A 15798-nucleotide genomic window follows, 5' to 3' on the forward strand; every position below is an offset into this window, starting at 1 on the left:
ACACACACATACACACACACACCCCGCTTTAATTTACATCCCAACACAGATTTCAGAAAAGTACCTGCAATCCCTGCTGTTCCTCTCTGCAACTTTGATTCTGGATCTTGGTTTCTGTGCCTCAATTGGAAAAGATACGTTAGAATGCTGTAAAACTCCAAAACATTTAGGAAAGTGTCACATCTGCAGTTAGCATTTCTGAAACCGCGTTTTACTGTGGCCTCTGCGAAACTTTGGAGGGGCTTTGTTCCACTTAGACCCTGCGCCAGCCCTCCCTCTTGGTCGTGAAGACACTTATCCTCCTCTTCAGTTAATGAGTTTCACCTAGTCTGGCCGTTTGTGTTTTTATAAAAGATCTGCAAAGCATTAATTGCAAAAGAAGAAAAAAGCTCTTGTTTTGCATTAATCAGAATGTGGAATTCTATAATAAAAACATTTTCTATTTTAATGTTTCAAAATCAAACCTTGTCCTAATTTCAGGATGTGCACACATAAACTCAGTAAGTTTCTGGGTATAGAAATGTTAAGCCCTCTGCAGCAATTACTTCTGGCTTGGGTCCTTTACTATTTAAAGGAACATTGAAAGGAAAAAGATATGCCTGTACCAAATACACTTTCAGAAAATATTGTATAAAGAAGGCTGTTTCTTCTTAATGGTCTTTTTGATAGAGAGTTCCCTTAGTCTAAGGGATTTTTTGTTCCAGAAATTAGCAAGGAAAAAAGTGTCCACGAAGATTTATTTTCTTTAAATATGTTACTTGGACCCCTTAGTCCCATAAGCTATTCTTGCTTTTGTTGAGTATTGGGCTGTAAAAAAAAAAAAAAAAAAAAAAAAAATTACAAACCATGTGAACTTTTAGAACATGTTTTCTAGAAGTAAAATTTCAGAATTTGAAGGAATCCGATCAATATAAACAAGCATTTTGAAATGTGGCACATCAGTAATAGTTATGCTAGCTTGGCTAATATTTTGAAAGTCAATTTTATTAGTATGCAAAAACCCAAACTGGGAAAATTTCCTTCAGGTGTATTGCACCATTGTCATACTATTTTTTCTGCTTATTTTTTTATGTAAAATGTTTTAAAAATCAGTTATCATTTTACAAAAATGCATTCACAGCCCCTTGATAAAGGCTGATCCACTTGCTTCTTTAGTGTTTCGGGTTTTTTTTTTCTTTTTGTGGAAGGAACTGGAGTTTTTAATTACTATTATTATTATTTACTATATAAAATACATTTAGAGAAAGTGCAACTTTTAAAACACCTTCTTAAAGAATGCACTTTGCACATTCAGAAAAACACCCAAACAGTGAAGTTAAATAAAATGTTTTGCTTCAAACTATAATTCTAAAACTTCAAATGTAGAAGAGCTTTAAGGTCTCTGGTAGATGTTTTGGTCATTTATAAATCACGTTTTATCCATGTTAACGTCTTTAATTTTTCTTCATTTCATAAGCTCACGTTCTTCAGCTTTTTAGTATTTTTACTCCGCTACCAGTTCTTTAAATCATGAGTCAACTGAGCTGTGTTGTCACATCATGCCAAGTAGTGTTAAAAAAAAAAAAACTATACAACTTAGTGTAAAATAAATGACCATTTGACTCTTACCAAAAAAAAAGTACTTAAGGTTCTTTTAAGTTATATTTAAATATCCTTTTGAAACACAGGAAATATAAATCATCATATTAAAGAGTAAATACATTATTTGTTCAAGAAAACACCAACAAAATCGGTGTGTAACCCCTATTAAGTTCTAAATATGAAAAAATTATAAATATTTTAGTTACTTTTTCTTTACATACTGATTACAATTCAGTAAATCACCTTATTCTCTTCTTGACATGCTTTCAAACAGGTTAATTAATTGATGTCTATCTTAGCAATTTTGCTTACTTGTTCTAATGTTTTATCACGGTATTCAAATTAAAATAAGCAAATACCTTAGAAAGAGTAAATAACATGTCTACAGAAAGACAGGGTGTCATTTATTTTATCCATTCATTGGGGAGACCAGTTTCCATATAAAAAGTAGCTTACAACCCTTCTTTCTTTTGATGAACTGCATATTAGGGGGAAAATCCTCTTTTAGGGTAATATACAAACACTCATTGCCAAATAATGATCAAAACATTTAAAAAACAGCATTAAATTTAAAAAGCTATATCAATTCGTATAAGCGATATTTTGATTTATTCCATTTCTGTAAATGGCAATAACTCCTCTGCAATAATGTTGCTATGTGCATGATCCACCTTGAGCTACAATTAAATTTACTTTCCATCAAACATTAATGAAATTGCACTTAAGGGGAGGGGGATTCGAAAATTAATCTCCCAAGGTAAGTTCCACTCCAAGAAGAATTCATTGCTAAAGCTGGGTTGGTTTTTAGAGCAACAAACACCAACGAAGTCTCCAACGTTTAAAACTCTGAGAGCTTTGGTTAGGAACGTGGTGGATCTGGATTCGGCCGGCTTTTCACATAATTTAGGAACCTCTGGAAGGAGGAAATAACCACCTCAACCACCTTAAAGCCCCCTGGCGCGATGCTCGTGATTCGATCCTGGGGCTGTCGCGTCCCCACACCCAGTAGTAAGGTTCCGCGCCCGCCCGCCTCCACGACCCGTCCGTCCGTTTGCGAGCTCCGCGTCCGCCGTCGGTCCAAGCCGACCCTCAGGCGTCACGAGGGACCCCGCCCGGCCCGCGCCGTCACCACGTCCTGCCATAGAGCAGGTTGGCGCCCAGCGCGCCGCCGCCGTAGTCCCCAGCCGCCGCGTCCAGGGCCGCCAGGCCTCCCCCCGGGCCGTGCAGCGCGGGCGGGCTGGGCGACAGCTCCTCCAGCTCGGGCGCGGGCGTCGGCGCGGGCGGTTGCGGGCCGGCCTGGCCGGGCGTCGGCGTGGCCGCGCCGTTCTGGCAGGGCTTGCCGTCCTTGACCAGCACGGGCACGGCCACGCGGCGCGGGGACGGCGGCGGCGGGCCCAGGCCGACCTCCTGCTGCAGCTGCTGCGCCGCCTTGTCCTTGGCCTGCCGCTTCATCTTGTACCGGTGGTTCTGGAACCAGATCTTGACCTGCGTAGGCGTCAAGTGGATCATGCTGGCCAGGTGCTCGCGCTCGGGCGCCGATAAGTACTTCTGCTGCTTGAAGCGCCGCTCCAGCTCGTAGACCTGCGCCTGCGAGAACAGCACGCGGCGCTTCCTCCGCGGCGGCGCCGCCGCCGCCGTATGCAGGGGCGCCAGCGACTTGGCGGCGTCCGCGATGCCCGGTAGCGACCCCATGCCGGCCACGTTCACTCCCGCTGACGGCCCCATGAACCTGGAGACTGGGGAGGGGCCCAAAGGGAATGCCAGTCAGCCGCCACCCAGCTCGCTTCACACCGCTGCAGCCGCGACGCCGGCGTGGCCCCGGCGGGTCCCAGGACGCCCCGCGCGCCCAGGGGCCCAGCACCCCCCGCGCGCGCAGGGGCCCAGGACGCCCCGCGCGACCCCGGCCGGGTCCTAGCGTCCCCCGCGCGCTCAGGGTCCCAGGACACCCCGCGCGCTCCGAGCCCGGTCCCAGCGCCCCCCGCGCCTCGGACTGTGGCGGGAAAAGCCCGCGCGGTCCGCTGCCCTCCGTCCCGCGTTCCCGGCCCCGCTCACTTGACGAGAAGCGCGGGTCCGGGTTGGCGCCGTACCAGCCGGTGGCCGCGGCGGCCGCGCCGCTCCGCATGCCGTCCGTGTAGGCGGGCAGCTCGCCCATGTTGCCCAGGCCGCCGTTGCAGTAGCCACCCATGGCGCCGTGCGGGAACTGCGGGACGCCGGGCGGCATGTGGTAGGTGGCGGCCGCCGCCGCCGCCGCCGCCGCCGCTGCTGCCGCCGCCGCCGCGTTGTGGCCCGCCATGGCGTGCGGGGGCTGCATGCCCGCCACGGCCGCCGCTTGCGAGGAGGGCCCGGTCGGCGGCGCGCGGTAGGCGGCGGCCGCGGCCCCCAGAGGCGCCCCCAGGCCGGGCGGCGCACCGTCCATGGCGCCGCCGAACTTCTTGTAGGTCTCCTCGATGGGGCTCAGGATGTCGGACACGGAGAAGGGCGTCGTGTGCTTGGGGCTCAACGACATGGCTCGGCGGACGGCCAGGTAGGGGGGGCCGGGGCGGGCGGGACGCGGCGGCCGTGGGTCGCCGCCACCTGGGCCGGGGCGGCAGCGCCTGTGACCAGGAGTCGGCGGCGCGGCGAGCCCCCGGAGCTGCGGGATCTGGGGTTTATTTTAGTCCCGCGCCAGGTTTACGACAGACTCGGGGGGCGGAGCAACATCGCACACGAGCAAACAATGGTCATTGACATCTTTTTCTCTCGGCCCCCCACCTCCCCATAGTGGAGACAAAAAAGGTAAAGGGGGCAGTTGGGTGTTTCTTGAAAAGATCACTCCCCTTTGCTTTCTCCATGCTTCCCGCCTCCATCCCGGCCGTTATCCCAACCCTGGAGCACCAGAAATAGAAACTCCGAGGCCGGCGTCGAGGCTTGAAGTGAAGGATTCCGCGCCTCTGCCGATCCAGACCCCAGTTTTCCTAAAACTACTGACTTCGTAGCAAAGTCCAGTGTAATTGGGGAGGGGGTATGTGGTGTTAAGTTGAGGGGGGGATGGTGCAGGGGTCGCCTATTCGTCTCTAGCTACCAGCCTCTCACTCGCTCCATCATCTAAAGTGTTAAAAAAAAAAAAAAGAGAGAAAGAAAGAGAAAAGGAAAGGCTCTTGGGTCCCACCATAAGAGCGCATAAAGAGTGAGGTACAGTGACCGTTCTGTGCCTTTGTAGGGCTTCTAATTTATGCATCCTTAGATTCTCAAGCATCATTTTGTGGACAACCAAACGGGCACTTCCAAATTAGCTCAAAGTATCCAAATCCAAAGAAGAGAGAAAACATAGAGATACAAATACACAGATGCTAACTTGTAAGTATTCTGTTTCTTCTCTGTGGGGATGGAGGTCGGGTAAGGGAAAGAGGGTACATTTTTATCTTTCGAATGTTTCCTGTTCAGCTTGCACCTGCAAAGTTCTTTACAGGTTTCTTCCCCCCCCGCCCCACTTTTTTTTTCCCCGCATCCGCCCGAGTACAAATATCCAACTTAGGGATTACTGGCCTATCACTACAATGATCAAAAAGAAGAGAAAGAAAACACCGCGAAAATCCAAATATTTCTAGCTATTCGAAATGGGTCTTTTTATTGTTTTATGAAAAATATAACCTGCTCAAGGATTATGAAATGGATGCACAGATCAGGTGAAAATGGTAGTTTCTCTTGAAAAATACTGTAGATAAACTGATTCTAAAAAAAACTTTGTCATCCTTTGATTTGCATATTTACCTGCATAGCAAAGAACTTAGACATTGTGAACTTTCCTCTGAATGCTGAACACCACAAAGAATAAGACAAAAGAAGTGTGAGAAGCATACTGACTAAATTTTTAAAACAGCCCTGCAGTTAAAAAAATGAAACAACCAGGGAAATGAAGATGCAGTTTTTAAGTTTTCCTGGAGACTGGGGCAGGAGAAAGAAAAACAAGGAGAGTGCTTTCTTAAGCAAGATTTTATTGTTTAGAAAAAGAAGAACAGGATGTATGAAAACAATTCCAGTTTAACCTGATAGAACATAAAACCTAATAGTACACAGTCTTGAAGGGAAGAACAGTTACCATTTCCTTGTTTGGTTTCAGTGCTTTGGTTGAAATGTCTTCCATGGTTTTGCTCTTATTATTTTAATCATTGTTTTGTTTATTTTAGTGAGTTTTGCAAAGAATCTGGGGGTGGGTGTTGGGGGGGAGGGACCAGTATTCACCTATGGGAAGAAAGTGTCAACCAGGCAAGTGTGTAGAGTATTAGTATTTTAAAATACTGAAAGATCCAAAAGACAAGGTATCATGATTGTTTCCAGATGTCAGTTGCTGACTTAGTAAGATTAGTATTGCTACAGTTTTTGCACCACACTACTTCTACAGGTCTTTCCTCAGCTTGAAACACTTGGGCTAGGTCTTCATCCTCACCTGCACTGGAATTGCCTACTTAATTTTTTTAAATTAGTGATTTAATACAATGAAGTATTCATGTATCGTATGTATTTAAGTAGTTGCTAGAATCTTAAAAACTGCAGTTTGGTTTTTAAGTTCTGGTTTCATTCAAATTGTATTGTTTACTTGATTCTCTTAAAAATAGTAAGAAGTCTTTCCTTTCAAACTTTCCTCAGAGACAAGAGAGTAAGTAAAAGTAGCTTTTATAACATCTATGGATATAAAAGTCATTTGTGAACCGTTATATTTTAGTTTTCAAGTCGAAACATGTTTTAGAAGTGAAACCTATTATCACAGTCTTCATTCGTGTTGTTGAGTTACCCAAAGTGCAAAAGTGTTTACAATTATAGTTTTTTTTAGACAATTATTATTTATTCTGTTTTCAGGCTATACATTTCATCTTGTGTAATATTTTTATAGAACTTTAGGGTAGCAGTTCACATTGAGTGGTTAAACTACAATTTGTTGCTTATTTTGTTTTTCAGCTGTAGTGGGTCTTGCTACAAGTTCATTTACATCTGGAAAGTTCCCACCTTTAAATAAAAAAGCACTTTATCATATCTCGGGGCTCTCTGCAGATAGTCACTTTGTGGCTGCTTGGGAACTTGATACCCTAATTAGTTCTCCTTTACTGGAGGTGAACAGTTCTGGAAAAAAAATCCACAATCTTCAACATTTTTCCCTATCATTTGTTTGTGTTTCATTCCAGAAATTACATAACTTCATGCTGGAAACACTGTTTGGATGTGTGCAGATGATTCTGGAAATAGGTGTAGTCTGGAGGATGTGTATCTACATTTATATACAGATACAAATTAGAATAATCCAATTGATGCTCCATTAAAGCTCTTTATCAAATTCATTTCATCATATTGTTGTCTGCCTAAATTATGTATGGAAATTTATACTCAGTAGATTCTTGAATACTATTGACTTGTGAAATTGGATTTCATAGGAAATACGTTTCTGAGAAATGTTTTCTTGTTGGTTTTTTCTTTCCTTAAAAACAATGCTGGCACTCAGAAAAAAAAACCCCAAAACCAAATACTACCAAAGAGAACAAAGTGAAAAGAGATGTTCCTCCCCTTCCCATCCTCCCACTTTCCCTCAAGCCTCCCATTTTCCCTCCTCAGAGGCACTATTACCTGTTTCTTCTGGCATAGTCTGTACATCTTGAAGCATACTACCATTTTACACACAGGGGGTAGCATATAGTTTGATACCTTGCTCTTTTCACAGTTTAGGTTTTTGTAATTTTATGTATCACACCACTGAAAACTTAATAAATGGGCTGTGGCAGACATATAGAAACATTTCCTAGATAAAAAGATTCAGCAGAATCTCAGCTTTCTGACAAAAATGTGGTAGTTAATGAAAATTTCTCATGTGTTTGTTAACCTTAGGGCCAAAATTATTTGGCAAAAACAACTCTGAAGTAGGAGCCTTCCCCAGATAGAGGATTTGCTGTTGTCAGACAGGAGCTCAGAGAAAGGGGCCTGAGAGACTTTGAGAAACCAGTCAGTTACTTAAAGGGAAATGTTGTTTTTCTAAGGTGGCAAGTAGATTTCTAATGTATCCTGAATTTCCTTATAAAGAAAAACTGTGTTTGAAAATATAACTTTCTGCTTGACACTCAAGAAGAAAAGTGCCTTTTAGAAATGAGACACTTGCTACATTTGTGATTAGTTTAAAATAGTTGTGAAATAATTTGATTAGTAAAATTCTCACTTTTGGGAAGTAGCTTTAAAATATTGTCTTTGCAGTTGGGAAGGAATAAAATGAAGCAGGTCAAGATACTAGTATTTTGTAGCAAAATTTATGATTATAAAGAGGAAGCAAAACTGTTACAAAGATGAAACACAAAGTTTTAAAAAAATTATTTTTAAAATGTTTGCCAATTTCTGAAATTTGGTTTCTTTTTAGTCCTTCTAAAAGACTCTGTGTTTTTGAATGTTCATTTCAATTATTATGAGTCTCTTATGATAATTTTACACTTGTATTTATATGACTTTGTTATTTCTCCCTCCTCCTCCTGCAACGGGGGATGGCAGAGAGGAGGGTTTCCACAATACCCACATGCCTCCCCGCCAAGCCTCCGTCTCTTAACCCTCAGCTCTTTCCCTGGTGTGCTGAAATGCAGCTAGGGCCGAGGGGAGTGGGACTCTCTCTCCTTGGGAGGACAGGAGGAAGAGACTAGAGAACTGGACAACCCCCCACCTCATCCTTTCATAATTTCTTCACAAATGCAAATTCCTTGCAGTTTAACTCCTATTAAAAAAATCTGGAGTCACTCTTTCCTGATACTCAGATTTTTAGATTGAAAATAGTTTTCTGACCAATGAATACATTTTAAATTTAAATGATTTTTAGTACAATGTGAGAATGAGTAGAGGGTGTTAAGACATGATTGTTGTTGGAATCATCATAATAATAAGGGCCAATTAAATGGTTCTTAAAAAACAAAAAGAAAAACTAGAAACCTCCCCTTCTAGGGGATAATAACGTTAGGCTACACCAAAGGGGTAAAAGTATGAAAATTGACCAGTATGGCACAACTCTCTCACCCTAGGATTATGAACTTAAGCTAGAAATTTAAATTTTTCTATGTTTTAAAAATTATTTTTATTTTTATGTATTTATTTTTTAAATTAATTAATTATTTATTTTTTGGTTGTGTTGGGTCTTCATTGCTGCTGGCAGGCTTTCTCTGGTTGCAGCAAGCAGGGGCTACTCTTTGTTGCGGTGTGCCGGTTTCTCATTGCGGTGGCTTCTCTTGTTGCGGAGCCCGAGCTCTAGGTGCGCAGGCTTCAGTAGTTGTGGTTCACGGGCTCAGTAGTTGTGGCTCGCAGGCTCTAGAGTGCAGGCGCAGTAGTTGTGGCACGTGGGCTTAGTTGCTCCGTGGCATGTGGGATCTTCCCAGACCAGGGCTCGAACCCGTGTCCCCTGCATTGGCAGGCAGATTCTTAACCACTGTGCCACCAGGGAAGTCCATAAAAATTATTTTTAGAGTAAATATTAAAATAAATACATGATATGGGAAACAAGGGCAATATTGAAATATATTCTTTATTGTGATAACAAGTTTACTTGTATATCTTGCTTACACAGAAAGTTTAAACTTTTTAGAATATAATAGCATTTCCATTGAACAATATCTGACATTTTTTACATGTCTTGGAATGTAATTAAATGGTTCTTTTATAGGAAAAAAAGAATGCTTTGAATTTTAAGCAAAATGGTATTTCTATTTATTATTTTGTGTGAGGAGCTTGTCATTCTAAAGGTTGTACCATATCTCTACACATACCTGCGTGAATACATATAGCTTTTTAAAATATATACTTTTATAACTTTTTTTCTCAAGTGCACTCAATTTTTCCAAATCTAAGTTTCATTGAATTTAAAGTCTCTTTCTCTCCTACACGTCACATTAAAGATGTATCACCTTACGTTTACAAATTAATTTGTGATTATCAAGGAACGTATCAGTCTTTACACCTGCTATCATTTACTTGAAGGAGAAACTTCAGTTTGGGGCATTTTTGATAAATTATTTGTTGCATTTATTAATAAAGTTTTACTATACACATTTTAGAAGAAAGAACTATGAAATTAGCATAATTAGAGAATGTTGCTCAATGTTTCCCTTTTTGTTCTGTGTACTATGAATGTTGTGGAGCTATTTGTTATGTCTCTATCTGCATTCTTCGTTGAGAATTGTGCTTGATGCAGTAGGCTAGTGTTCACCTCATAAATCAATGTCAGTTTTGGTAGATTTTAAACAATTTAATTTTTGGTTCAATAATTCGCTTTACAAAGCTTGATATGAAATAATTTTATTAATCTACTTTATACAGACACTGAGTGCAGTGAGGAGAACTGATTGATGAAAGTTTCCTCATAAGGTTTCCTTTAAAAAAACAAAAAATAAAAACCTAGTAAAATGAGTCTTAAATCACAACATATCTGTCAGATGGACTTGAAGTTTACTGAATATTGCCTCAAAATACCCAGTTAAGTGAACTAACAATGAGATGACTCTTCAGTAAACCTAGTGTTTATTAAGTATTTGAAAATTAGGTACTAAATTTGATCTTGTAACTCTGTAGGGAATTACATGAGGTAATACTGAAAAGATGATTCAAACTTTTTTTTTTTTTTTTTGCGGTATGCGGGCCTCTCACTGTCGTGGCCTCTCCTGTTGCGGAGCACAGGCTCCGGACACGCAGGCTCAGTGGCCATAGCTCACGGGCCCAGCTGATACGTGGCATGTGGGATCTTCCCGGGCCGGGGCACAAACCTGTGTCCCCTGCATCGGCGGGCGGACTCTCAACCACTGTGCCACCAAGGAAGCCCTCAAACAGTTTTTTGCTTTTAGAATTAGTGGAAATTTCACAAGTGTCACAAGCTAGTAGCTATTGGAATTTGGCCAAAAATGCCAAGTAAGAATTACTTGAGAAAATCAGTACCAGCTTGAATGAAAGCAGTTTATCATTGGTATACAGCATGTCTTTAGAAATAAATATTATCTCACAGAAGAAATAGGTAAATTTGGAATAGGTCATCTATTCTAAAATAAAAAGCATATATGTATATGCAAAATAGTTTAAAAAGCTAACAAAACTAACTTAACTGTAAGAATAAATGGCAAACTTCAGTGGGTGAGAGATTTTTAAAAAATTACACAGTATAAAAGAAATTTAAAATAGAGTTTGTAATTGTTTAAAGTTCACTTTTTAATAGGATAAATAAATCTTGAACTGTGAAGGGTGTATTACGGTTGGATGTTGTGCATAAGTTGTTCTAGGAGTTAGATGATGGAATACAAAGTCATTGTTTTGATTTGTGTTTTGTATGCTTACTGTTATAAACATATAAAATACTCTGAAAGATCTGAAAGAAAACTATTTCACGTGCGAAGTTTTAGTTTTCTATAAATAGTCTGGTATGTGTGATGATTTCTTCTAGAGTTAATTCTTTTAAATGCAATGTTTCTTTAGAATAATCAGTGGTAGTGCATATATGATTGAACTGTCATTATGAACATAATTGATGACAGACTGCCTTGCTGCAGCTCTTATGAACAATTTGCAGAGATTAAAAGGGTGATGGAAATGGTGGTTTAGGAATTGCTTTCTAAAGACACGAGAGGATCGAAAAGAAACCTGGGGTTTCCAGTGCCCTGTGAAATCATTTTCACATAAAACCCAGGTTTAGTAGGTACAAGTGTTGTTTAAGTGCTCTGCTCTTGAAAAAAAAAATTATGTGGCATAAAGAGATGATTTGGTCATGGATCTTAAATGATCAAATCAGAGTGTCTATTCTATACCCGTTTCAAAAGGAGAAATGCAGAATGTTCTGTCTATTCAGTATTCCATATGTGCCTGCATTTAACTACGTAGGCAATAAATGAATATAGGTAAATACTCATGAAAATCAAACACTTTTCATACCCCAGAAAGGCTAACCACAATTGTCCTTAGCTATCTATATACATAGATTGCCACATTTCCATATATTCAAGCAGAAAGTTGTATCTCTCATGTAAATGTTTTGACATAGACTCGGAGAATTAGTTATATGATGCAAAAAAGAAAAGCTTAATTATATACTTCTTCTACCTTGATTCATAAAGGATATGAGGCAGCTTTTAAATAAGTAGGTTTGTGTACTTCAAACGTTTAGTAAGAATCATGACCTCTGGGCTTCCCTGGTGGCGCAGTGGTTGAGAGTCCGCCTGCCGATGCAGGGGACACAGGTTTGTGCCCTGGTCCGGGAAGGTCCCACATGCCGCGGAGCGGCTGGGCCCATGAGCCATGGCCGCTGAGCCTGCGCATCCGGAGCCTGTGGTCCGCGACGGGAGAGGCCCCAATAGTGAGAGGCCCGTGTACTGCAAAAAAAAAAAAAAAAAAAAAAAAAAAGAATCATGACCTCGTAGATAAGGATCTTGTAATAGTAAGAAGTTAAGATATGTCTGAAAAAAACATCAAATCTATGGGCCATAAAGCCTACCAAGTTCCTGTAGTTGAACCCCAACCTTGGCTGTAAGCGTCCTAGTGGTCATCTGGAAAAGCCAGTTACACTTTCCTTATTTTTAGGGGAAAAAACAAAACCAAAAACAAACACCACCCCCACCCCCGCCTCGATTCTTCAGGAAAAGAAGCACTCTAAAAGAAATTCCTCACAGGGGGCTTCATATAGGAAACACTGAATACTGTAACATTCTTAATAGTTTTCTAGCAGAGTTATTTCATAAAGTTAGCTTGTTTTAGCGGCCATTCCTCAAAAATTTGAGACCTCAACACCAAATCAGCTCAATTAAGGTAACTGAGGGGTGGGAGCAAAGTAAGTGATATGGTCCAGATGGGTAGCCTTCTGATGTTCCAGGACTGAACTCCACACTTTTCAAAGAAGATGTCATAAAAACCACAACATTGTTACGCTTTGGTTATTAGAAAGTTCTTATACTGAGGCTAACTATGTCCCTCTCATTTGCAGATATCAGTCCCAATTCAACCTTTTGATGCCAAATTATAAGTCTGGTCTCCCATAAAGCCCTCTAAATATAAGAAGATACTATATTAATCATATTATGTTTTCTCCTTTTCATATAAAAAGTGCCCCAAAACAAAAAAAAGTCTGTAGTGAACATACACAATTATTAACCAAGAATTTATCAAGTGATTACTATTTATCAGGTGATTATCAGGAGTGTCCTGAGTGCTTTAGAAAATTGGGAAGGGAGCCCTTCTGGTACGAGAAAGAGGAAACTTATTCTTGGCATCCATATTCTGATCTTGAAATGGTACTTTTAAATTGTATGTACGTATGTGTGTATTACTTTATTATTTTAAATTATATGTACATATGAATGTATGCTTGTGTGTACATATATATGTGTGTGTATATATATATATACATGCCAGGTTCTAAGCAATTGACTTACTAATGAACTTTTTAGAACATATCCCATTTATAAGGTGGAGATAAGGCTAAAATCCTGAAACCCACTAACAGTAATCTTTACTAATGTGCTAGGTACGTTCGTGAACTTTAGGTGTTTATCTCATTTGATAGTTACAATAGAAGAGAACTTAAAGTGTGACTGACATTGACAGTGATTCAAGTGAAAAAATATTCTTTTTTTTCTTCCAGGTGTATTGAGATATAGTGGCATACAGCACTGTATAAGTTTGAGGTATACAGCATAATAATTTTATTTACATACATCATGAAGTGATTCTAAGTTTAGTGAATTTCCATTATCTCATATAGGTACAAAATATGAGAAATAAAGAAATAGAAATAACTGTTTTTCTTGTGATGGGAACTCTTAGGATTTACTATCTTAACAACTTTCATATATAACATATATCAGTGTTAATTGTATTTATCATGTTGTACATTACATCCCTAGTGTTAATTTATCTTATAACTGGAAGTTTGTACCTTTTGACCACCTTCATCCAATTCTCCCTCCCCTCACCCCCCACCTCTGGTAACCAAAAATCTGATCTCTTTTTCTAGGACTTTGGTTGGTTGGTTGGTTGGTTTTGAAGTATAATTGACCTACAACACTATGTTAGTTCCTGTTACACAAAATAGTGATTTGATATTTCTGTGCGTTTCAAACTGATCACCGCGATAAGTCTAGTTTTGATATGTTACCATACAAAGACATTACATAGTTATTGACTATATTCTCTACACTGTACATTTCATACCCATGACTCATTTATTTTGCAACTGGAAGTTTGTACCTCTTAATCTTCCTCACCTATTTATTTTTGTCCCATTACTCCCCTTCACCCTGGCAAACACCTGTTTGTTCTTTGTATCTATAATTCTGTTTATGTTTTGTTACGTTGGTTCATTTTTTTTAGATTCCACATGTAAATGAACTCATACAGCATTTGTCTTTCTTTGTATGACTTGTTTCACTTAGCATAATAGGTCCATCCATGTTATCACAAATGCCGAGATTTCATTCTTTTTTATGGCTGAGTAATATTCCACTGTATAAATACATCACATCTTCTTTATCCATTCATCTATTGATGAACATCTAGGTTGCTTTCATATCTTGGCTATTGTAAGTAATGCTGCAGTGAACATAGGATGTATATATCTTTTCTAATGAAAAATATTCTGAAAAGGAGTGGGAAAGAGATCTCAAAGATACTTCTTTCCTGCATCTCTACAAGGGTGATAGATTAGGATTTATGTGATATTTGAGTAGCTATTGTTAATGAAACTATTCTTACATTGTCAGACTACTCTGATGGCTATCTAGATAAAATTTAAAAACTTACTATTCAACTGGATATTTGTTTTCTGTACATTTTCTTTATAAGGACAGCAGAAAGTTTGGAAGTTTCTAGTGACTATAAGCAGAGTTAATAGAGCAGTGATAAAAAGAGTTTTTTCTGTAGTTACTGCAGTAATAAAACAATCTCCTTAAAAATATTTGCAACATAATTTCTCAAAATTATGTAAATATTTGATTTGTAGATTATAGGCATTATTGATATCTGCTCAATATTATTACAGTTACTGAAGTAATAGAATCTTGTTGAAAAACAATTCAAAATACTGTTGAAGTATATTATTGTAGAACAGTTGTGTCCAATACAAATACAATGTGAATCACATACATAATTTAAAAATTTCTGGTAGCTACATTAAACAAAGTAAAAAGAAACAGGTGAGATTAAATAAAAATGTATTTTATTTAACCCAATATATTAAAATTTTATCTGTAGCTCCAAAACTATAGCCCCCAGGCCAAATTCAACCAGGCACCTGTTCTTCTACAGCCCAGGAGCTAAGAATGGTTTCTACATTGAAATGGTTGAAAAATGAATAATAATATTTTGTGACATGTAAAAGTTATATGCAATTTAAAGTTCAGTGCTCATAAATAACATTTTATTGAATATACCCACACACCTTTATCAGTGGCAAAGTTGAGTAGTTGTAACAGAGACCATATATGGCCCACAAGCCTAAAATATTTGCTTGCTGGTGCTTTTACAGAAAATGTTGGTCAAACTCAGCCAAGGTAAAAGTGAAAGTGAAAGTCACCTTTACAAATACCCAATCCCACGCCAATCTCCGGAAGTAATCACTATGAAGGTATGAAGGGTTTTCTGTGTGAGTTTTTCTAGATCTGTATGACTACACATATTCTGTAGTTCTGTTTCTTTATGTATCTAGAACTTATATTCACACTTAAAAAATATAATGGCATCATTTCATATATATTCTGATTTCTTCACTTAATGATATTTTATATCAGTTTCAAAATGAGTACTTTTTTTTTTTGGCCGCGTTGTGTGGCATGTGGGATCTGAGTTCATCCACCAGGGATCGAACCTGTGCCCCCTGCATTGGGAGCATGGAATCTTAACCACTGGACCACCGGGGAAGTCCCTCCAAATTAGTACTTATACATATGTTCCTTGTTAGTACAAATATGTGCTTTCATGGCAGTGCACGTAGATGTTCTCATTCTAGAATCTACTTATTTATATCCCATGATTCAGGTTTACTATATGTTATTTTTTCAGTCCCATGTTAATGAGTTTAGGCTCTTTCCTCTCCTTTCTTCCCCTCCTGTCTTTCTCTCTCTCTCTCTCCCTTTCCCTCTCTCTTTCTATTACAAACAGTGCTGCAGTGAACATTCATGCAGATCTGTGTGTACTGGTACAAATATTTCTGCAGGATAGATTTCTAGAAGTAAAATTGGATCAAAGGGTAAGTTTATT

General features: G+C 39.7%; 1 protein-coding gene across 1 annotated transcript; it reads right to left on the bottom strand.

Annotated features, from left to right (window-relative positions):
* Nucleotides 1–2706: 2706 nt before the first annotated feature.
* Nucleotides 2707–4087, bottom strand: NKX2-4 (NK2 homeobox 4). Its single transcript, XM_019927608.3, has 2 exons — nucleotides 3634–4087; nucleotides 2707–3317 (listed from the first exon to the last, which is right to left on the bottom strand). Exons 1-2 carry the CDS (start codon nucleotides 4085–4087, stop codon nucleotides 2707–2709), a joined length of 1065 nt encoding a protein of 354 aa, XP_019783167.2.
* Nucleotides 4088–15798: the final 11711 nt, after the last annotated feature.

Source organism: Tursiops truncatus, chromosome 15, assembly GCF_011762595.2.
Source record: "Tursiops truncatus isolate mTurTru1 chromosome 15, mTurTru1.mat.Y, whole genome shotgun sequence".
Taxonomy (NCBI): domain Eukaryota; kingdom Metazoa; phylum Chordata; class Mammalia; order Artiodactyla; family Delphinidae; genus Tursiops; species Tursiops truncatus.

Coding starts and splice junctions, on each gene's coding strand:
- NKX2-4 (XM_019927608.3), bottom strand. CDS start 4,087: ATGTCGTTGAGCCCCAAGCACACGACGCCCTTCTCCGTGTCCGACATC. Junction 3,318..3,633: donor GGACCCGCGCTTCTCGTCAA/GTGAGCGGGGCC, acceptor GCCCCTCCCCAG/TCTCCAGGTTCATGGGGCCG.